The following is a 22,315-nucleotide window of genomic DNA, read 5'->3' on the forward strand; positions in this document are numbered from 1 at the left end:
CTCATAGTGAATCAGTGATTGATGATTGGAAGCGCGTCTTTGTTCCTACATCTATTTACTGCCTTTGGATATGCATGTTACTGTAGCAATTGGGTCCCTAATTCCTGCAGATGATGATGATGATTTGTTCAAGGTGATTGATGCTTTTCTTCGTTGCATTGAGCCCAATTCACTGTTCTCTAGCCCGACTTGTCAGGAATTTGAGAAAACTTTTCAAGGACATAACTTTACTAAATTCGGAATATAGGACCAAATTCTATTTGCACGGTTACATTTGTTCATACCATTCAGTTTTGGGTCTTCCATGTTTGCCAACGTATGATACAACAAGCACAATCTCCTTCCCACTAATACCTACCTCTTCCCCCCTAGCCCAACAACTTCGACTGATAAAGGATTTATCTATTGCTATTGACGAACATGTTTCGGTGGTTGCAGATATCTCAAGGGAAGAAAGAAGGAAGATACAATAGAGGCCCGATGGTTATTTTGCCTTGTAAATTGTAGCAGATATGTTGTTGTGAGGGTGCAGACTTCTAACCCTTTTCTGAATAAAAGGTAAAAGAAGATGAAAAGAAAACAATCAAACCCGCAATAATAGTTACCCCCAATACACTCGTTGTCATCGCTCACCAGCTCCTTATGAAGTAATAAACGGGATCAATAAAAGATTTTCCAACCCAACCCCTCTGAAAGAAAACTGATCTCACATGACTATACATGGCAAAATCTGCAAGAGACAACTGCACAAAGAAAAGATCAAGACCAAGCTAAGAGAAACGAAACCATCGGCGCTACATAGCTTCCCAACCCATTTCAGCTTGTGTCTGGGTTGGCCAATTCATAACAGTGTTTGAACTTCGTTCTTTTGATGTTGGCGTCGCCAAAAGATACCGGCCATAGGGCTAGATTTACGGTAAGAGTGAGTATTCTTCCACTGGATTACATCAAAGTACCCTTCCATCCGTTGCTGCCTCACTGTGCATAAGATTAAAGGTGTCTGAGAAGCAGAAGATTCATGTGGTATATCCACACACGTATATAAACTTTGTATTTTCTTACTAGCCAAAAATAAAATAAAAGATATTTCCTTCTCTCTACTCATTTCACAGTTGGCAACATGTACAATTTTTGGCATTATGAAATGCAAGGCTGCTATACGATCAAAAACTACTAATGGCCCTCAATCTCAATATTGAGAATGCTGTTAGCCACCCACGAAAACAAAAATTAGTGCCGGAGTGTCTTTGATGAGAAAAGATTTTAACCATCAAAATCTACGACGACTTGTGGTCACCAGGGGCATTCTGATAACGCAAATATTGAGAAGGCCTAGCAAGTGCAAAACAGGATTCAGGGTTGATCGACATCAACAACTCAATTACAAAAACTTCATCTGGACAAGGAATCTTTAGACCAGGTTCTACAAGACCTGCATGGAATAATAAGCCAATAAGTAAACAAAGAACGAGTGACCACTGTATCCAAACTAAGCGTCACATCGTGGACTTCATGCTCACCAGGTGAAAGCTTTTTCCCATTATACAGCTCCTTAGCTAACGGATTACCACCCCAATGATTAACAGCCACTCGGCTCAGAGGCTGTAACCCTATAATTTTTCCATTTTTTGATAAAACCACCTGAGTCACAAGTCCATGAGCAACCAAGAAGAGAAACACATGAAAAGGAGTTGTACTGGCATGCACAGACAAATATACGTATAGAATATAGATAAATCATTAGATGTCAACTATGTCTTGGTCAAAATGCTAAATTAAAGAAAGCCTGATCCTAATTACCATGAGATGGGAATTCTCACAGTTACATCCCATACAGGATTATTAGCATTTCTAATAGGGGATTAAGTTTTAAAGATATTTTTAGTATTTCATTGTTTCATGGCATTGTTTTCATGGTGTTAGGCAACCCAAGCCATTGGGAGGGGGCCTGGATGCAAGGCAACTCTAACTATGAACACAGATGCCGGCCTAGACCATGCCAAGACAATTATCTTTCCCAGTACTGTATGAAAAGAAAAAGAGCAAGGATAAAAATTTCAGTTACCTGGTAACTAGCAATATCTTGTACAGATGCTTTCATTTCATCATTGCTTGTATCTGATGAAACAGAGGTAACTGTACTATCTACTTGAATGCTAGAAACATCCTCTTGAACTAAAGCATTGTTGTTGCGTTGAAAGTTTCTTGGGAGTTCCCCAGTCCAGGCACCAACGTTTCTATCAACTGTTACATCCCCAGGCCAACCATATGCATCCTTGATCTTCTGGACAACAGAGATGCACAGAGCACCCAACTACATCCAGCAGAAGATTCAAATATTTTGGCTGAAAAAATTTGTGCAAGTCTACTGACTACTGAGAAGAAAAGTGAGAATAACATGGAATTAAATCATTTACAGAAAAAAAACCACGGTTTTCATTTTATTTCAAGGGGGGAAAATAGTGTTCAAACATTTACATCAACTATACAAGGATTGATGCCATAATCTATGCTATTTTGCATCAACACCTTGACACTGAAATATTAGGATTGATTTACTCAATCATCTTCTCATGGAAACTGTTTGTGGAAGGTAGTTATAGAATGCCAATGTGTCAGATCTAATACATTGGTCAGCACCAGCTTGTTCATACATGCCATATGGCAGCCACCAGAAACTCAGCATAAGTGCACTTCTAGACCCTATCATTCCCCACCAACATACAAATTCCAGCCCAAGTAACATGGTAAGAGAAAAACATCAGGATATGGTTGAGTCCAACATATGAGCTAACCAGATTGACCCTAAAAACACAAGGAACAGTTCATTGCAAGAAGACGCAATTCCACCAAATTTGACACATGGCCAGTCCAAGATTGCCCGTACTTCATCCAAATGGGTAAAGTTTTTACTATTTACATCATCTGCTTCTCTCAAGCTGAACACTGTGACCAGTGTCCCAATAATAGCTGACAAGGCATCCAGAAGGACGACTAGTTAGTTTCACCTTGACATCCAGGCTCACTGTATCAGCTAGGCTACCAAGATGATCTGAGTCTCTGACAACTATGGTCTGAATCCTTATGCCCACCCTTTACCCGTATCTTTTAGCACCTCCACACAGTCAGAGCCTTTGGTGAACAGCTCCAGGAACTCCTATTGTGACTCTCTTGTTAAATATGCATAGATGGGTGCAGAAATAAATTCAACAGTCTATCTGGGGACTGGAACTGAGGGAAGAAAATACAGACTAGAGGTTAACATGGTAAGATTTGATGGCTTTACTTCAGTGAACCACATAAGAGATATTTCTAGATGATTCAGTGGTATCTTTCCCCAGCCCAAACTTTCTGGAAGCATTCATGCATTGAAATATAATTTGTACATGTGGATACTTACAAACTGTAATTATTAGAAGCATAAAACTAATGAGCTATACGAAGAAGTCAACAGGACTGTAAGAACTATATAAGTCATATGATGAAGTTAAGGGAAAGGGTAATAGAAACCCAGCTGAAAACAAAAACTAGTATTTATAAATCAGCCTAGAGGAAGGCTTGAATAGGTTGGATTAGTGGATAATAGCCTCTTTTGCAGTCCTATAAAAAATAAGTGAAACTAAGAAACAATTAAACAACCACAAGCAACAGAATATTTATAAAGGTTCAGCTCAACCTAGTCTACGTCCATTCCTCTCTAGCCTTCAAGAGATTCAACTAGTGATTCCCTTCTAGCACAATAGGTGGGGAAACAAAATCTATAGAGTCCTCTAAAAGACGAGGAACCTTTACAAATATTGCTTACATGCAACAAGTAAACAGGCAACAAAACCAGCTACCAAGGAAGGTCAGACTTGGTGCCCATTTAGGTTCCAAATAGGTTCCGTCACTGATTTGGGCTATCGACAAGGCCCGTCTTTATGCCATGTAGTAAGTTAACACTAATAGCAGGATGTGGTCCATGGTCTAATGATGAAAGCATTCAATCTATGGCACTGGATTGGTTTGGTTGGGTCATCCCACTGTCTGTTTGATGCAAGTGCTAGATACTGACTAGTACCTACCAAAACATTCCCAATGCTGGAGACTGAAAGGAGGGTGGGTTGGCATAGGGTCTCTACTCACCTACTCGTGGAGTAGGCACTTGATGAAAGGCAATCAACAATGATTCTTCTGCAGCTCCTCTGAGACCCTCGAAAACAAACTCATCACAGAAGACTACTCTCTTAACAATAAAACATAAAATGAACAATGATCAGAGGGAAGATGCACAGTAAACCCATCCAAGGGAAGGTGGATTAGGGATATATGGAGTTTGGTTGACTGCTACACAATATTATGGAGACAACCTCCTCTTGCCAATCAAATGAAAGAAAACATTGCACAAACTAAAGGAATCTTAAGTAGCAAAAAGACACAGTTAAATGCCACATCAGAATATCCTTCAAATTCTTTGACTTTCACCTATTAATTCCTGCATTAGATTAGACAATACTCAACAAACAAGCAATGTAATGAACAACAATGCTAGAACCATTCTATACCTCAGTTTCTTCAAGGGACTGATGCTGGTAGCAGCCAACTTCAGAGACTGAAGCTAGAGAACTTATTGCTGGACGTTTTCTAACTGCATGAGGCCAATGAAGTTGTGCTAGCACCCCAATGGAGAATAGAATAACCCCACTTGTAAGAATGATAGAAAGTAATTTCCACAAAGATCTTTCCTGCAGTAAATTGAACCAGTTTTCCAGATCAGATGCTACTTGAATAACTATGACTATTCCAAATGCATGATATGGCAGACCAACCCTAAGCAGAATGTGTTAACTAACCCAGAGAAAGTTAATGATAAAACTAGGGTAGTAAAAGTATTGTCAATAAATGTATTATTGTAATAAATAACCTAAGATTATGTTAATGATAATCCTAGGGCTGTAAAAGTATTGCCATGCTACCTCCCTTTCCGATATGGCTTCACAACAAGGGAAAATGATTGAGGCTTATATCATGTGGTCCAACCATTTAGGTCCGACTCCCAAATTTGCATTTGGGGTTTCTGAGATGATCCCCACCACTTGAGTTTCTGACAAGCAAACAAATAAAACAATACGAGCCATCATAGACAAGGTGAGAAACTGCACAGGTGGAAAGCCAGATTTCTCTGTTATGCAGGAAGTTGCAGCTGCTTTCCTCAGTGCTCCAAGGATGCTATACTTATTGGTCCGGAAACTTTTGTCTACTTGGAAATGTGACAAAGAAACCCACACGGGCCACACCCACCTTCCCCAATTTCTTATGGACAGGACAACAAGCCTTGTCCCCACTAAATAGGGTTGGCTACATGGATCCTTGTCTTCCAATCTGCTCTATTTGAGGTTTACTAGATGCAAGGCCTAAGCTATGCATATCCTTTCTCACCACTAATCCTAAGGTTATCTTAGGCCTGCACCTAGATCTTCTAATTCCTTCAACCTAGATTAAATCACTTCTCCGTACAAGGGCACTTAAAGGCCTCCATTGAATGTGGGTTGTGCCACCTCAATCAACTTTGTCATAGCTTAATCATTTATATGAACTACCATGAGACCAGCTCTAAAATAATCATTCGTTACCTTATCATTCCTAGTTTTGCCACTCATCCTCCATTTATTCTTTTTTAGGATGATAAAAAATTGTTACCAAAGGAAAGAAAAGATGGGAAGAGTGGAAAGATGACATGGCGAACAAAGGGCAAGTGGGCAACATCATTTCTTCTACACTTAAGTTTATCTCTATCATGCTTCTTAATGGCCCAACACATTGCACCAAACAAATCTCTTAAACATAAGGTTTAACATAGGGTACAATGATGGCCAGCCAAACACTATAGGATCAAAGGCAAACCAAAATCCTTGACCAGTACCTAGAGGCCAACCCATCCCAAAATCTTCATATTCCTTACGAAGCCAACCTGGCCAGTATTAGCATGACAGTGACGATGGGTTATTGAGTAACTACATCATAAACCCATACCCACCTATTTAAGAGCCAATACATTCTAGATGCCCACTGTTGAAGGTTACCCCAAGTTGTTGTTCCTTCAATTTGCAGATGACACAACAATTATGCGCAATATAGACGCCTATGAGAGGCAAGGTATAAAATCTCATCTTCTCTTGGTGTCTTGACCATATCGAGCTTTTGGCTGAAACTTTGGCGAAACTTGATACAATTTTGGTTGCATGTTTCAGTGGGTTTTAGGTGGTTTTCGGGTTTGAATTTTTGTGTACAGCCAAATTTGAGGTCAACAAACACAATGGTAACATTATTTTTTATTAAAACCTAACGTAAACTGGTTTTCTTGATTCACACATGCCCATTTATGCAGTAAAACTGGATCATGTAATTTCACAAATCTAAACATGGATATACAATAAAACATTCAAACTTTCATTAGAATGCAAGAACAAATATTGAGAAGTTGATGTGAATCCCCAAATCTAGGGGTTGATGCGAACCCCCAAATCTAGGGTTTAATATTGGAGGCAAAGCCTAAATCTAGAGTTCTTCATGATCTTAATCAAATGAACCAGCAGTAAACTAGGGTTTAGTACCCTGCTGTTGTAGGGTCAAGTCTGAAAATAGGCTTCTAGGGATGGGAAGAGAGAATGGCTTGTTTCAGGTAAGGCTACGGATTTGGGTTCATTGAAACTCAATCTTAAACCTTCCTGTAAATTAATTTCAGATTTGAATTTTTCAAGTTTACAGTTTTGAATTTTAAGGTTTGATAGGAATTAGGGTTTCTAGGGGGATGGCTAGGACTAGGGTTAGGATTGAAGATCTAGGAAGGGTGTTGGACGATGACTCTAAAAAGAAATTAGGGTTTGGGTAAAGGGTGTGGAAGTTATGAATGTAAGTAGGATTAAGGTTTTTAGGGTTTGAATGAAGAAGATGAAATTAGGTTTTACTAGGGTTTAGGGGAAGGGAAAGGACTGACATAGGGATTGAAAGTAGGGTAGAGGGAGAGGATTTTAGTTCCAAATGGGCTTTGGAAATTGGGCAAGAGATTTGGGAGATCTAAGGGTTAGAGTTTAGGAAAAATCTGGTTTTAAAAATGCTGGAAATTTACAATGCTGCCACAAGAAGAAAAGAAAAAGAAGAAGAAATAGAAGAGAGTGGATGGGAAGTGGGAGGGAAAGGAGGGAATAGGGTAGGAAGGGGTAGGGAATGCTGTTGCAGGGGTTGGGGGAAGGGGGAGGGCTGGGATTGAAGAAATTAGGGTTTGGGGATGGGAAGGGGGGTTGCTGCAGGCTAAGGGGGAAGAGGGAGAATGGCTGCAAGTGATGGAAGAAGAGGGAAGAGGGGAGAGGGTAGGGCTGGGGGTTGGGTTGGGTGTGGGGCTTCTTATACTTACTTGAAGAAGACAATGGAGATCTAAAGAGCTTCAAAATTCTGCAGAAATCTCGATCACGCAGCAGCCACAGGTCCTCTCTTTGGGAACCCACAACCCCAATTCCTGGCACCTTCAAACTCAAAATTTATTAACCACCAAATCTCCCTTTTACAAGCTAGAAAGGCTTTATTTATAGCCTTATGTATGTATAATCACATTAGGACTCAACATAAGAAGGTGACTCAAACTTGGGCTCTAACTAGACTTGAGACTCACATTCATATAAGGACTATCATAACCATGGTAGAAGATCTCTCTCTCAAGCGAGATCTTGCCACCTTGAAAAACTGAGATCTTATCCATCTCGGCAAGATCTCAGTCGAGATATACAATTTTTTGGCGTTAACTTGGTGGGCCCATCTCAGTGGATTTTAAGGTCCCAATTGGGTTGAAACTTGGTATTTAGCCTATTTAAGGCCTTTTGAACACATTGGTCGCCTTGGATTTGTCAGAAAACAACCTATGTATGATTTCTAAGTCTACCCATAGTATGAAACCGAAATGTTGTAGGATTAGGGAATGCAAGGCTATACAACATGTAATATAGAACCTTTAAGGCATATAAATGAAAAGTAAGTGTATTAAATGCATCAAGAAACCTAAATGTAATCAAAATTCCATCCATATGAGCATCACAATCTCAATTTTCAAGAATAGAATAATAAAATTATACAACCATTAGAAGTTCTATATAAGTCATTAAATTATAAGTTCATAAGACAAGCAAAGAATGATTGATCTTCCTTCGATGTTGTAAATGCGCTAAGAGTAGTTGCAATTGAAAATCCAACCGAAATCCACAAAAAAAATGCAAAAATTGAGAGTTCCAACGAGATCCAAGGCGAGATATGGCGAGATCTCGAGCGAGATATCCCAACTCTCCGCTCTCGACCTCCATCTTGTCTCGCCTATATGAAAAAACGAGATATCTCGCGAGATCTCCCACCATGATCATAACTCATCTCTAACTAGTCTTGAGACTCACATTCATATAAGGACTATCATAACCATGGTAGAAGATCTCTCTCTCAAGCGAGATCTCGCCACCCTTGAAAAACTGAGATCTCATCCATCTCTGCAAGATCCCAGTCGAGATATACAATTTTTTGGCGTCAACTTGGTGGGCCCATCTCAGTGGATTTTAAGGTCCCAATTGGGTTGAAACTTGGTATTTAGCCTATTTAAGGCCTTTTGAACACATTGGTCACCTTGGATTTGTCAGAAAACAACCCTATGTATGATTTCTATGTCTACCCATAGTGTGAAACCGAAATGTTGTAGGATTAGGGAATGCAAGGCTATACAACATGTAATATAGAACCTTTAAGGCATCTAAATGAAAAGCAAGTGTATTAAATGCATCAAGTAACCTAAATGTAATCAAAATTCTATCCATCTGAGTATCACAATCTCAATTTTCAAGAATAGAATAATAAAATGATACAACCATTAAAAGTTCTATACAAGTCATTAAATCATAAGTTTATAAGACAAGCAGAGAATGATTAATCTTCCTTCAATGTTAAATGTGCTAAGAGTAGTTGCAATTGAAAATCCAGCCGAAATCCACACAAAAAAGGCAAAAATTGAGAATTCCAGCAAGATCCACGGCGAGATATGGCGAGATATCGAGTGAGATATCCCAACTCTCTGCTCTCGACCTCCATCTCGTCTAGCCTATGTGAAAAAACAAGATATCCCGCAAGACCATGATCATAACTCATCTCTAACTAGACTTGAGACTCACATTCATATTATGACTATCATAACTCATCCTAGGATGAACCAAAATTTCAAAACGAAGGTAGATACAACTCCTTGTAAGAAGTGGACTGTAACTAAAGGGGATCCCTTTCTAAATGGGACTCCTAAAATAACTAGAACTCTTCAATAACTTGTCTTAACCTCAACCAAATTCAAAACAAAAGTAGATTTAGGATCTTATGAACATAATGGATCCAGCAACACGCTAATTTGACTCAAATAGAATAATGCAAAATTACCAAAATAGCTCTAGTGATGTAACCAGGCCCAACCCACATAAAATCCATCAAGATTTGGACCACAAACCAGGACCCATTGGTGCACCAAGGAATTGGCCGAACTCTGTCTAAGGGTATTCTAGTACTCTTTTGGTGCCCCAGTAGAACTAGTCAATTGCAGACTACTGTTAGGAGTCCATATCTACTTCTATTGTTGGTTTTGCTTTGGTCAAGTTATTGAAGTGTCCCAGTCTAGTTAGGTGTCCCAATTAGAGAGGAATTCCCTTAGTCAGAATTCACTCCTTTCAAGGATTCTAGATCTACTTTTATTTTATGATTTGGATCAATCCTTGATGAGTTACGATAGAGATCTTGTTGGAGTGGCAATCCATGTCTAAGTAAGAGTTCCCAGTTGGAATCCAACTTTCAAGTAGGATTCCTTATGGAAGTTGGTTGCTAATTTTTGCAAGTAACTTTTGATTAAGAGTCTAGTTGCTTTATTTAAGTTATTGAGTTGTGATGGGAAATCCAACCAAATTGGATTCCCTAAGTTGAGTTCAACTTGGTTTTCTTTTTTTGGGTCCTAGTTTAATTTCCTTCAATGCAAGGCTATAGAGAGAGCCACCCCCTCATGTAAAAATCAGATCTGATGAATTGAATAAAGAAGCATTGAAGGAAGACTTGGGAATCATGGGTTCCTAGGAGAAAGACCAAGGCCTGGTTTATTTGAGTTCTATAATATTCTGCAGTTTCTAGTTCTTCATCTTCTTCTCGAAGTCTACACCAGCCACTGAAGCTTCTGACTCAAGGAACACCCTCTACAAGGACATTCTCCCAACCCCTAACCATCCTTCCCTACCCTTAGCTACCCTCCTAAAGCGCAAAACCATAACCCTAATGCTCCCATCATCCTTTTTATATTTTTCTGGAATTTTTCTGCACTTTTCGGACTTTTTCTTAGTCCTAAAATTCAAGGTCAGATCTATAGCAATCAAACTGTTAGATCTGTCCCAAACTTTAGGAACATCAATCCCCTGACCTTGGAGACCTTTCCTCCCAATTTCATCTCAATCGGACCAACCTAAACACTAGTCTAACCCTAATCCTAGTGTTGCTGCACAATCCTGTTCGTCCCTTCAGCCGGTTGAACCTACAAGAGTGAGCTCGACCGTGGAGGTCGAGTTTTCACCTTCGACGATCTAGTTAGGAATCCGACTAAGGAAGGCAAGAAAGTAATGAACAATAAAAATTCAAATAGTGATAGTTCTATTCAGCGTACCTTTCTCTTGTGTTCTCATACCTTTTTATAGCTTTTCTCCGTATGAGTTTGAGTGGGACTAAAACCTTAATTAGGTTACGATCTGAATCTTAGTCCTTGAGTCCTACTCGAACATAAGTAGTAGAGTCCTGACTGAATACTGTTTCTTTGGCTAGAATCTTATTCAGATTTACCTTGTTATTCAGCCTTTGTACTTTATTCGACCGACCTAGACTTGGTCGGTCTAACGTGATTCGAGCTGGTTGAACTAGGCTCAAAACCGAACTGGTTTGATTCCGATCTGGTCGGACTGGGCTTAAACCGGACTGGTTTAAGTTTATTTATTCTTTCCTTATCATAAGCCCCCCAGTCTCTGGAGTCCGAGCTTTGTTTTTGTTCGGGCTTTAGAGATTTGGTGACCGAACATGTTAACATTTCCAACCAGTGTTACTTGGGTACATTCACAACCTGGCTTTGGAAGTTTCATTGCTGACGTCATCTGGCAGGATATTTGTGCCGTAAAAACTGGGAACGACGGCGCACGTTTTCTGAGGAGGTAACTTTATTGACACGTGGTCAGGTATTTATGACCCCTAATGATGACATTTAACTTTTGAAAAATGCTGGAAATTCAACCGTTTTTTCTCTCTTAATCCCAACCTTCAGATTGGGATCTTATAGAAGTCGTATGGTTTCAATCTCTGTGACTCATTAGATGGATGAGCTTGTTTAGAGCCGTTAGATTAGGATCTTTTTCGGAAGTTTTGCAGTCCTCCTTTCTAATTCCTTAGATTAGAATATTTGGAGGGGGGGATATAAATCCTCCTTCTTCCTCTTTCTTTCATTTCTGCTTCTGCTTCTCTGTTTTTTCCTCTGTGAAGACGAAAAGGGTTGCAGAGCTTTCAAGGTTCATTTCAGACCATTTTCTGGTGCCTGTTCAGCTATTCCTTTCACGAGTAAGTTCCTCTGTCTCTTCTAAATTCTTTGATGTCTTCTATTGTTGTATTTGTATAGTGTTTTGAATTCTTTTTTGCATTTTTTCTTTTTTCTGTTCTGCTTGTTTCGCTTCTGTTTAGTAATGGGTGTGAAGAGGAAAGCCTCTAAGCCTTCTAGGGCCTCTTCTAGTCAACCTTCTTCTGGAAGCTCTACTGCTCGCTCTGGGGACAGTGGGGCTTCCTCTTCTGGATACAGTGACACTGAAAGTGATACTGTTGTTAATCCGACCTTGTCTCCTGGTACTCGTCCGAACCTACTTAGTGATGCTGAATTAATTTCGCTAAGTATTCGTAGTCGGTTTAGTACAAATAGGATACGTTGGCTGCAGAAACTTTCTCCTTCAGCTTTAGATCTTGAGAGAAGTCGTCCTAGGACTTCCGAGCACATAGATTTCGACCCTAGTACTTCGGGCCCCAGTTTTTATCCGTCCGAGCTAACAGAAGATGATTTGAAGGAAATCTGAGCTCGGTACAGCATTCCTGATAGCTTTGTACTAAGGGTTCCATCTTCTCATGATCGGGCTCACCGACCTTCTCCTGCTGAGTTCGCTGTGTATGAAGATGCCTTCGTCAATGGCTTTAGACTTCCCGTACACCCTGTCTTTGCTGATTTTCTTAATCGTTTTGGGATGTGTCCGGGGATGCTAGCACCCAATAGCTGGCGTAATATCATCTGTTTTTGGGGATTCTGTAAACAGGATGAGGTCGGTGTGATGCCGACCTTGGATTTGTTTCTTCAGTTTTTTCTTATATAAAAAAAAAGAACAACGTCATTGGTTTTATCTTTCCAAGCGTACTACCTTTCAGTCCGGTTGGGAGGGGAATTTTGTGGGGAAGGGTACTCTCCCTACCAACACTAAGGGTTGGAGGTCTAGATATTTCTTTGTTCGTCCTTCCTCTCCTCCCAGTTTTTCGATCTTGTGGTCGAAGACACCTAGGGAGGACTCAAATGCCATCCCTCCTCTTTCGCGTTCCGAACAGGAAGCCCGGGATCGTATTCGAATGATCCCTACCGCAGATCGGAACTTATTTGCTATTAATGGATATTGTTCGGAATATCCGAACATCCTCCACTATTGGGGGTTTCTCACTGGTAAGATGTGTACTTTTTCTTGCTCATCCTTGTGTTTTTTCTTTATTATTTACAAGTCATCTTACTCGGAAAAATGATGCAGTGATGCTCGGTGAGGAAGATTTTGAAGAAGCTGCAGCTACTATGTTGGCAGTAGAGGCTAAGCATCCGACCAAGCTGGATAAGGCACAAGCTGATCGGTCTTCTCCCTCTAAGGATAAGGCTGCTGCTGTCAAGGATACATCGTCTTCCCGAGTTTGGAAAGGGAATCTCACCGATCTTCCTCCCCGGCCAACAAAAAGGGTGGCCAGCAAGAACAGTTCGGATTCTGATCCTCACCCTTCCTTAGGTGAGGATATTTCAGGTCGGGTCAATCCTGATGAGGTTAAGACCTCAGGCTCTGCCAACGTTCTTCGACCGAACTGGTCGTTGGATGGAAACCCGTCAGTTTTCAGGGGCGATCCTCCCTCCATGTCCCACGTTGCTAATGAGTGGCTGACTGGGGCTATTTTACCGTCCGACCTTGAATATCTTCATACCTTTGGTCGTCTACAAGCACATAACATTACTGTGAGGTATGTTTACATTTTTCTCATTCTGAATGTTATTTTCTTTACTTCATATGTAATCTTGCCCTTTTTTCTGATGTACAGGATGGCTTGTGCTTTGATCCAATCCTTGGGTCAGAGTATTGGCTCGGCAAGATTACTTTTCTCTTCAGGAATCCGAGCAACGTAATGAGAAGTTGAAAGAGGAGTTGTTAGCTTTGAAATCGAGTAACAACTCCTTGGTTGCTCGGGAAGCCGAGCTGCTGAGCGAGCTGGCAGCTGTGAAGGGTACTAACGAAGAATTAGTGCTCGAAAAATCCACTCTGCAAACTAACTTGGAAGACGTTGAAGGCTCTCTGGTTGGAAAGGATGCAGAGATCAGTAGCCTGCGAACAAAGTTGGAGAGTTCGGATAGCGAGGTTGCTCGGCTGACCAGGATGATTGAGGAAAAAACTCCCTGTGTTTTTGAAGATCTTTCCGACGAGCTTCATCATTAAGTCATTAAAAGATGGATCAAGACTGCAGGGTGCAGAAAGTTTATGGCAAAGGTTGCTGCCCCTGGGTACATTTATGCTCGTCGCCAAGTCTACCAGGGTATCATAGCCGCCTTTAAGGACTTGGATCTGGAGGCCTTCAAAGCTTTTATTGATCCGGGCATCTATGACGACCTGAAAGTTCCTCGTCCCCAGTGGTGTGCCGACCAGCCTCGATTCCCGAAGCCTTCAGATGTTGAAGTAACTGGTTTTTTGGATTCGAACTGGGATCCAATGCCCAAGGTTGGACGCTCAACTACTTCTACTTCTTCAAGTAAATCTGAGCAGAAAAAGACTTAGTTCGGATGACTTTTAAATGTCTTTTGTTGATACACTGCTCTCTTTTTGAGGCTCTATGTAATCTTTCTTTGTTCGGAATAGAATGGTATATTTAATCTATAATAGATGTTTTTGTTAATTGTTACCCCCTTTCTTCCGAACACAAAAGTTTAAATCTTTGTATGCCTAAGTTGCTTAGGGCTTTTTGTGCTTAAGTGACTTAGGGCTTTTTGGTGCCTAAGTGACTTAGGGCTTTTGTTTTCCGACCTTAGTAGGTCGGTTGCCTAAGTAACTTAGGGCTTTTTATGCCTAAGTGACTTAGGGCTTTTGGTGCCTAAGTGACTTAAGGCTTTTTGGTGCCTAAGTGACTTAGTGCTTTTGGTGCCTAAGTGACTTAGGGCTTTTTGTGCTTAAGTGACTTAGGGCTTTTGTTTTCCGAGCTTAGTAGGTCAGTTGCCTAAGTAACTTAGGGCTTTTTGTGCCTAAGTGACTTAGGGCTTTGGGTGCCTAAGTGACTTAGGGCTTTGGCTTTCCAAGAGCTTAGGGCTTTGGGTGCCTAAGTGACTTAGGGCTTTTGGTGCCTAAGTGACTTAGGGCTTTTGGGTGCCTAAGTGACTTAGGGCTTTTTGGTGCCTAAGTGACTTAGGGCTTTTTGGTGCCTAAGTGACTTAGGGCTTTTGGTTTCCGACCTTAGTAGGTCGGTTGATGAATTTTAGTTTTTGTCAGTACCCCCGTGATCATCTTAGCTAAGTATTCTAGCTTGAGCTGTGATGATATGTAGAAACTTCAAAAACTTTATTCAAAAAATTCAAAATGTCTGAATCACAAACTATTGTGTGTATCTAAACAATTTAAAGACAAAACTGAAAGAAAATTCCAAAATTTGTTGAGGATTTTATACTATTGATAGTATTTCCTCAAGTTGTTTGAATTCCAGGTCCGAGGTATTAGTTGGCCGGTCTCTGGATCTCGCAGCTTGTATGCTCTCGGGGCAACTTGTTGTACTACAACGTATGGTCCTTCCCAGTTTGGAGCAAGCTTTCCTTGATTTGTAGGATCGAAGCCAGATGATTTGCGGAGGACTAGATCTCCAGGTAGATATTGTCGTAGTTTAACCCTTGCATTGTAATATGTTGCAATGCGTCTTTGGTATTCTTCCAAGCGATATTGTGCTTTATCTCTGACTTCCTCAATGAAGTCTATGTTTGCCCTCATTCCTTCAATGTTTGCTTCTTCATTGAATTCTTCTTCTCTGATAGACCCGACCTTAACCTCTACGGGAATCCGAGCTTCGACTCTATAAGCTAGTCGGAATGGAGATTCGCCGGTGGTCGTCTTGGTAGTAGTTCGGTAAGACCACAGAACTTTAGGTAACTCCTCTACCCATCTGCCTTTAGACTGGTCCAATCTTTTCTTTAATCCTTCCAACATTGATCTATTAGTAACTTCCACTTGGCCATTGCTCTGTGGATATGCTACACAAAACCAACGATGCTCTATACCTTGCTCTTTACAGAATCGTTCAAATTCAGCATTTTCGAACTGTTTACCGTGGTCGGTAACAATGATTTTTGGGATACCATACCGATACATGATATTATGTGTGACGAACTTTTTAATCTGGTCGGTATTAATGGATGCCAGTGCTTCAGCCTCTACCCATTTTGTAAAGTAATCGATTGCCACCACTAGGTATTCTCTGCTTCCTGTGGCCTTTGATAGTTTTCCTACCAAGTCTATCCCCCATCTAGCGAAGGGAATCGGAGAGAGGGTTGATGTTAGAGGCATTGCGGGAGCATGAGGTATGTTGGCGTGTGCCTGGCACTTGTCACATTTGCGGACATGAGCTTTCGAATCTTCTTGTAGTGTGGGCCAATAATATCCTTGCCTTATTACCTTGTCTGCTAAGGCTCTGGCTCCTATATGACCTCCACAATTTCCTTCATGAATTTCTTTAAGGATGACAGCTGCCTCTTAACGTAGCCCCTACACATCATAACTTATCGTCTTACGATGGTGTCATCACTTGTCGTTGGATCTACTTGGGCTTCATCCTCTATCTTTGTAGTTCTAACTGCTTTTGGATCTTCTGGTAGTAGATCACTTTCCAGATAATTGATTATTGGAGTCATCCAATCATGCACGGTCTATATGTGCATCTGGTCGGTCAGACTGATACTTGGAAACTGTAGCTCTTCCATATATACGACCGGATCTGCCTCCATCTCATCCGTAGCCAACGTAGATAGAGCATCTGCCTGCTCATTTTCTTCTCTAGGGACTTATTGGATTTGGATGTCTTTTAAAAATTGTCTGTATTGGTTGACCATGGTCAGATATTTAGTCATCCTTTTTTCTTTTGCTTCATATAACTCGTTCACTTGATTCACAATTAGTTGTGAGTCGCTTCTGACTTCGATGTTCTGAATATCAAGGGCTTTTGCTATACGAAGACTGCTATCAATGCTTCGTATTCTGCTTCATTGTTTGATGCCCTGAATTGGAAGCGTAGTGCAAAACGTATTTGGAATCCTCCTGGACTTATTAGGAGCAAACCTGCTCCACTCCCCTGTGCGTTGCTAGAACCATCCACTGAAAGTATCCATCTTTTGATAGTTTCGGAGGTGGCCTCTTCTTCTTGCTCATGCTTTGGTTCAGAAGTTTCAAGGATAAAATCAGCTAGGACATGTGCTTTAATAGCTGGTCTTGGTCGAAACTCTATCTGGTGCTCGCTCAGCTCAACTGCCCATGATACCAGTCTTCCGGCCAAGTCTGGTCGGTGCTGTATTTTCTTTAAGGGAAAATTTGTTAACACTGCAATAGGATGTGACTGAAAGTATGGCCTCAGTTTTCTGGCTGCTATGACCAGGGCTAAAGCTTGCTTGTCCACCTCTGGATATCTTGTTTCAGCATCAAGGAGTACATGGCTCACGTAGTAAACGGGATTTTGTTGTTTTTCTTCATCTTGCATTAGTACTGCGCTAACAGCCAAGGGCGGAGTTGCCAGGTAGATGATCAATTCCTTTCCTGTGGTCGGTCGTACGAGCAGGGGTGGAGTAGTTAGCTTTCTTTCAGATGCTCGAAAGCCTGTTGACACTCCTCGTTCCACTCTGGTACTCCTTTTTTGGAAATGTTTTTCAGAGCTTGAAAGAAAGGTGAACATCTCTCTCCTGACCGGGCTATGAACCTGTTCAAAGCTGCTACCCGACCAGTGAGACTTTGTATTTCCTTGATGCTTTTTTGTGGTTTCATCTCTTGTATGGCTTTTATCTTCTCTGGATTAGCCTCTATTCCTCTTTGGGATACCATGAACCCCAAAAATTTTCCTGAAGATACTCCAAAAGCGCATTTTTCTAGGTTGAGCTTCATTTTGTATGCTCGGAGTACCTCAAAGACTTCTGCTAGGTCTTTTAAATGGTTGGATTGAGATGTGCTCTTTATCAGCATGTCATCGACGTATACCTCCATATTCCTGCCTATTTGCTGTTCGAAAATTTTGTTGACCGCTTGCTGGTAGGTTGCCCCAGCATTTTTTAGACCAAAGGGCATTACTTTATAGTAGTAATTATCCCTGTCTGTCATGAATGCTGTGTGTTTCTGGTCGTCTGGGTTCATCAAGATTTGGTTGTATCCTAAATAGGCATCCATGAAACTGAGCATCTCGTGACCGGCTGTTGCATCGATGAGCAGGTCTATCCTTGGTAAAGGATAACAATCCTTTGGACAGGCTTTATTGAGGTCGGTATAGTCTGTGCACATTCTCCATTTTCCGGTTGCCTTTTTTACCATTACCACATTGGCCAACCAAGTTGGGTGGTCGATGGGTTTAATGAATCCGAACTGCTTTAGCTTCTGAGCTTCTGTTCGGATGGCCTCATGCTTTTCCAAAGAAAAATTTCTTCTCTTTTGAATTATTGGTATCGCTTGAGGGCCAATGTTTAGCTTGTGCCCGGCTACTTTTCTGTCTATTCCGGGCATGTCCTCTGCCGACCATGCAAAGACGTCAGTATTTTTCTGTAGAAATCTGGTTAGACTATCTTTGAACTCTTCTTCTTGTTCTGCTCCGATCATAGTTCCCTGATCTTCCCTTGAATTCAGCATAATCTTTTCTAATTTTTCTACTGGTTCGGCTCTTTGCATGTTTTCTTCATCGCGATCATCTCTGACTTCGACCGCCATGGTAGAGCTTGTTTTTACTCTTTTTCTCATGTAATTGGCGTAGCTTTGCCGGCTTCCTTTTTGATCGGCGGAACATTCTCCTATTCCCTTTTTTGTTGGGAATTTCATCTTCATATGTAAGGATGATACTACCGCCTCCAGAGTACAAAGGGTTGGTCGTCCTAAGATAATATTATAAGCTGACAAATCTCGGACAACCATAAAATTCGTTTGGATGACCCTGTCTCTGGGGTATTCGCCAATACGAAGATCTAATCTAATGGTGCCCTCTGCTCGGGTTGAGGTTCCTGTAAAACCGTATAAGTGCGTCCCACAGGGGATCAGCATTTTCTCGTCTAGCTGTAATTTCTTGAAAGCATCTAATGACAAGATATCTGCTGATGACCCTATATCTACTAGGACTCTATAGACCTCTGTTCCGGCCAGAGTGACTTTGATGACAAGGGCATCGTCGTGGGGAGTGTTTACCCCATGTTTATCTTTGGATGAGAAGGTGATCGGTTCCGAAGTGACCTTCTCATCTGGTTTCTCAAGCTCGGCATTCCCCACGTATCGTGCTTTTCTTTTGGCTTGTCTACTTGACTCCTCAGTTGGGCCACCGAACACAGTAAATATTGGTGGTCGTTTTTTATTGTCTCCTCCTTCTCGTGGTCGGGACTTGTTTTGGCGTCCCTCTCTGCTTGGAGATCTATGCCTCTTCCTACCCCCTTCTATTTGTTTTTTATCAGGTTGGGTAGGTCGGAGGTATTTCGTAAGCTGTCCTTGAGAGATGATCCTGTCAATTTCCTCTTTTAGCTGTCGGCAGCCATCTGTCCAGTGTCCGTGATCTTTGTGGAACTCGCAATATTTGCTTTTATCGCGATTTCCTGGACAAGAATGTAACTTCTCGGGCCGCTGGAGAATTCCTCGATCTTTAATTTGCATCAGGATTTCCGATCTCCTCATGGCCGGTGACCTTTCCCGCTCAGGTCGACCATCCTTGGTCGGGTCTATGGTCGATTTTCTGATGGGTTGGTATTTTTCTTTGTATGTTCTTGCCTCAGTGATTGGATGCTCCTTCTTTCAAGATTCAATTGTTTCTGATATCTCTGCTTGCTTGTGGCATCGTTCTCGGAGGTCATCATACGTTTCAGGCATGTCATTCAAAAGTCTCTCACATAGGCCTTCATGGCTGAGTCCTTGGTACAAGGCGTGGAAGGCTATCTTTTCATTCCAGATTTTCAATCTGCATGGTCAGATTATTGAATCTCGCAAGGAAATCTCTAATGGACTCCGTTCGCCCTTGTTTTACAGCGAACAAGGTTTCTTCTCTCTTTTTGGTTTCTACTCCGCTTTGGAAACGCAATAAGAAATTCCGACCTAGATGTTCGAAACTCTTTATTGTGCCACGAGGCAAAGCTTGGTACCAATCTAACGCTGCTCCAGTCAATAATGCTGGGAAACTGCGGCACATAGCTGCTTCATTGTGTCTAGAAGTAGACATGACAGACTTATAATGGGTGATGTGATGCTTAGGACACTTCGATCCATCGTATGCCTTGGAGGTCGGACATTTGAAACCTATTGGCATCTCTGCTTCCGAGACGCTTTTGATGAAAGGATCCTCCTTTAAAAACGGCGTATAGCTCTTCTTTTCCAAGCTTTAGCGCTTTTTTGACTGTTTCGTCAAGGTCGGTGATGCGCTTATTCATCTCTTCATCTCGCTTCATTGAACCATTATGATTCTTTTTGTCCTTTGAAGCTTTTGCTAGATTTGTGCTGCTTCCTCGATCTCCGTCGTCGTCGACTGGAGGATCCTTTTCTGGAATAACTTCTTTCGAGGTTCGAGATTTTGCCAGCTCTTTTTTAGATTGTTGAGGTATCTGGTCGATCACAGGTGGTCGGTCACACCTGCTCCCCTCGGGACTTTTTTGTTTTTTCTGAGAATCTGCTTCGGGAGCAATTACGTGTTGCATGGCCATCCTGATCAACTCGCTTAAGGATGAGATTGCTTTTCTCATCTCAAATTGTTCCTTTTGAACTTCGACAATTTGATGCATTGTCGCGTATTGATTTGCTTAAGTGTCTGGAAGAATTGGAGAATCTTGCTGAATCTGGAGTTCGGGAATTTTTTCCATTCCGCCCTGGTTGACCTCCTTTTCTCCGCCAGACACCTCTTCGATTACCAAACCTAATCTCTTTTTCATAATAGCTTTTTGATCAGAGTTCCTACAGACGGCGCCAATTGTTGCTGCACAATCCTGTTCGTCCCTTCAGCCGGTTGAACCTGCAAGAGTGAGCTCGACCATGGAGGTCGAGTTTTCACCTCCGACGATCTAGTTAGGGATCCGACTAAGGAAGGCAAAAAAGTAATGAACAATAAGAATTCGAATAGTGATAGTTCTATTCAGCGTACCTTTCTCTTGTGTTCTCATACCTTTTTATAGCTTTTCTCCGTATGAGTTTGAGTGGGACTAAAACCTTAATTAGGTTGCGATCTGAATCTTAGTCCTTGAGTCCTACTCGAACATAAGTAGTAGAGTCCTGACTGAATACTGTTTCTTTGGCTAGAATCTTATTCAGATTTACCTTGTTATTCAGCCTTTGTACTTTATTCGACCGACCTAGACTTGGTCGGTCTAACGTGATTTGAGCTGGTCGAACTAGGCTCAAACCGAACTGGTTTGATTCCGATCTGGTCGGACTGGGCTTAAACCGGACTGGTTTAAGTTTATTTATTCTTTCCTTATCACCTAGTTTCACTAAAATTCTCATTAACTCTCAAATCCCTCAACCAAACTCTAAACCCTTTTAGGGTTACTTTCTTCTACACCTTCTCTACCTCCCCTCCAAGCCCTAACCCTAAACAAGAGTCCTAAGCCAAGTAGGGGACCTAATTTTAAGAGCCTATAATGGAGTATTGTCTTTAATTGATCAAAACAGTAGCCAAATAGGATCTTTTCACAGGAAGGAAATTCAGATTCAACATACTTAAGGATGAGACAGAATTTAGATGTCAAGCAAAGTTGAAATCTAGAGTGCTATCACAGTGGTAACACTCTAGGATACCTCAGAACAATAGGGAAAGAATTGCACTTCAATGTAAGGGTAGTAACTGAAATAGAAGATTAAGGACTAGATGGGCTTATCGTTAGATGGGGACGTGAGGGAATGATATAGTAGAATTGAAAGAATAAGGACAAGAAAATAACACCTAGGCTTCACACCGCAATGTGGATCGATTGAATCGGACATCAACTTACCTTGACCAAACACAAGGTTTCTCCAAAGAGGAAAAAAGCTAAGAAAGCAATTTTGATTTCAAATGATGAATGTGTCTTCCACCCTCTTACATAAGTCCCTTTATATAGCATTTCTATAAAGACATGAACGTTAAGTGCAATATCCAACCACTAGCTGACAACTAGCTATTAATGACTCAACCATTACCTTACTCTTGACAAAGGAAAACCCCCTTTAACAAGAGTTCCTTATTTTCAAACTATAGTCCCTTTTATTGACTTTGATGAAAATCTCAAAGACTAGTTGGGCTTAGGTCTAACCCATGAAAGTCATAGCATGTGGGCTGACTTTAACCCACTAAAACAATCCTAATCCATGATAGCCCTGGGCTGATTTGGGTCATATTCTTAGGCCTTTAATGAGCCCAACCCATTGACCTTCTTTCTTGTATATGTCATCAATTCTGCATCAACTCCCCCGGCTTGAAAACATTCGCCTCCGATGAATGGATGAATGACATGTAACACTCATATAAATCAAGATTAAGTTTCCTAAAATAGTAAGAATGATTGCAAGTACTATCATGTCGTATATGATTCTTTCATTTGATGAGGGAAGCATGGTATCCAAGGCCACGAAGAGTGGTTTTGTAAGAGTCATCCAAAACCTGCACAATGCTATCATCGATTGGTGGCTTAAGTTGGGGCAGCCTAAACATTGTTTGGTGTCTCCATCATCAAAGTGATCCTACATAAAGATGCAATTCAGACATATTGAAGACATTGCTCATGTTCATTTATTCTAGTAACTCAAGC

The 22,315-nt window shown here is 41.2% G+C and overlaps 1 protein-coding gene across 1 annotated transcript in view; it reads right to left on the reverse strand.

Moving 5' to 3' along the window:
• Positions 1 to 285: 285 nt before the first annotated feature.
• LOC149005005 (uncharacterized) overlaps positions 286 to 22,315 on the reverse strand; it is a 37,746-nt gene continuing 15,716 nt past the window's right edge. Inside the window, exons 5-8 of the mRNA XM_089169350.1 lie at positions 4,545 to 4,724; positions 2,066 to 2,314; positions 1,521 to 1,641; positions 286 to 1,432 (exon numbers count right to left, since the gene is read on the reverse strand). Of these exons, the coding sequence (XP_089025476.1) occupies positions 1,278 to 1,432; positions 1,521 to 1,641; positions 2,066 to 2,314; positions 4,545 to 4,724 (705 nt within the window). The 3' untranslated portion in view covers positions 286 to 1,277. The remainder of the gene's footprint in view (positions 1,433 to 1,520; positions 1,642 to 2,065; positions 2,315 to 4,544; positions 4,725 to 22,315) is intronic.

The sequence above is a fragment of the Hakea prostrata genome, chromosome 9 (assembly GCF_041222555.1).
Source record: "Hakea prostrata isolate BN-2017 chromosome 9, UWA_Hpros_2, whole genome shotgun sequence".
Taxonomy (NCBI): Eukaryota; Viridiplantae; Streptophyta; class Magnoliopsida; order Proteales; family Proteaceae; genus Hakea; species Hakea prostrata.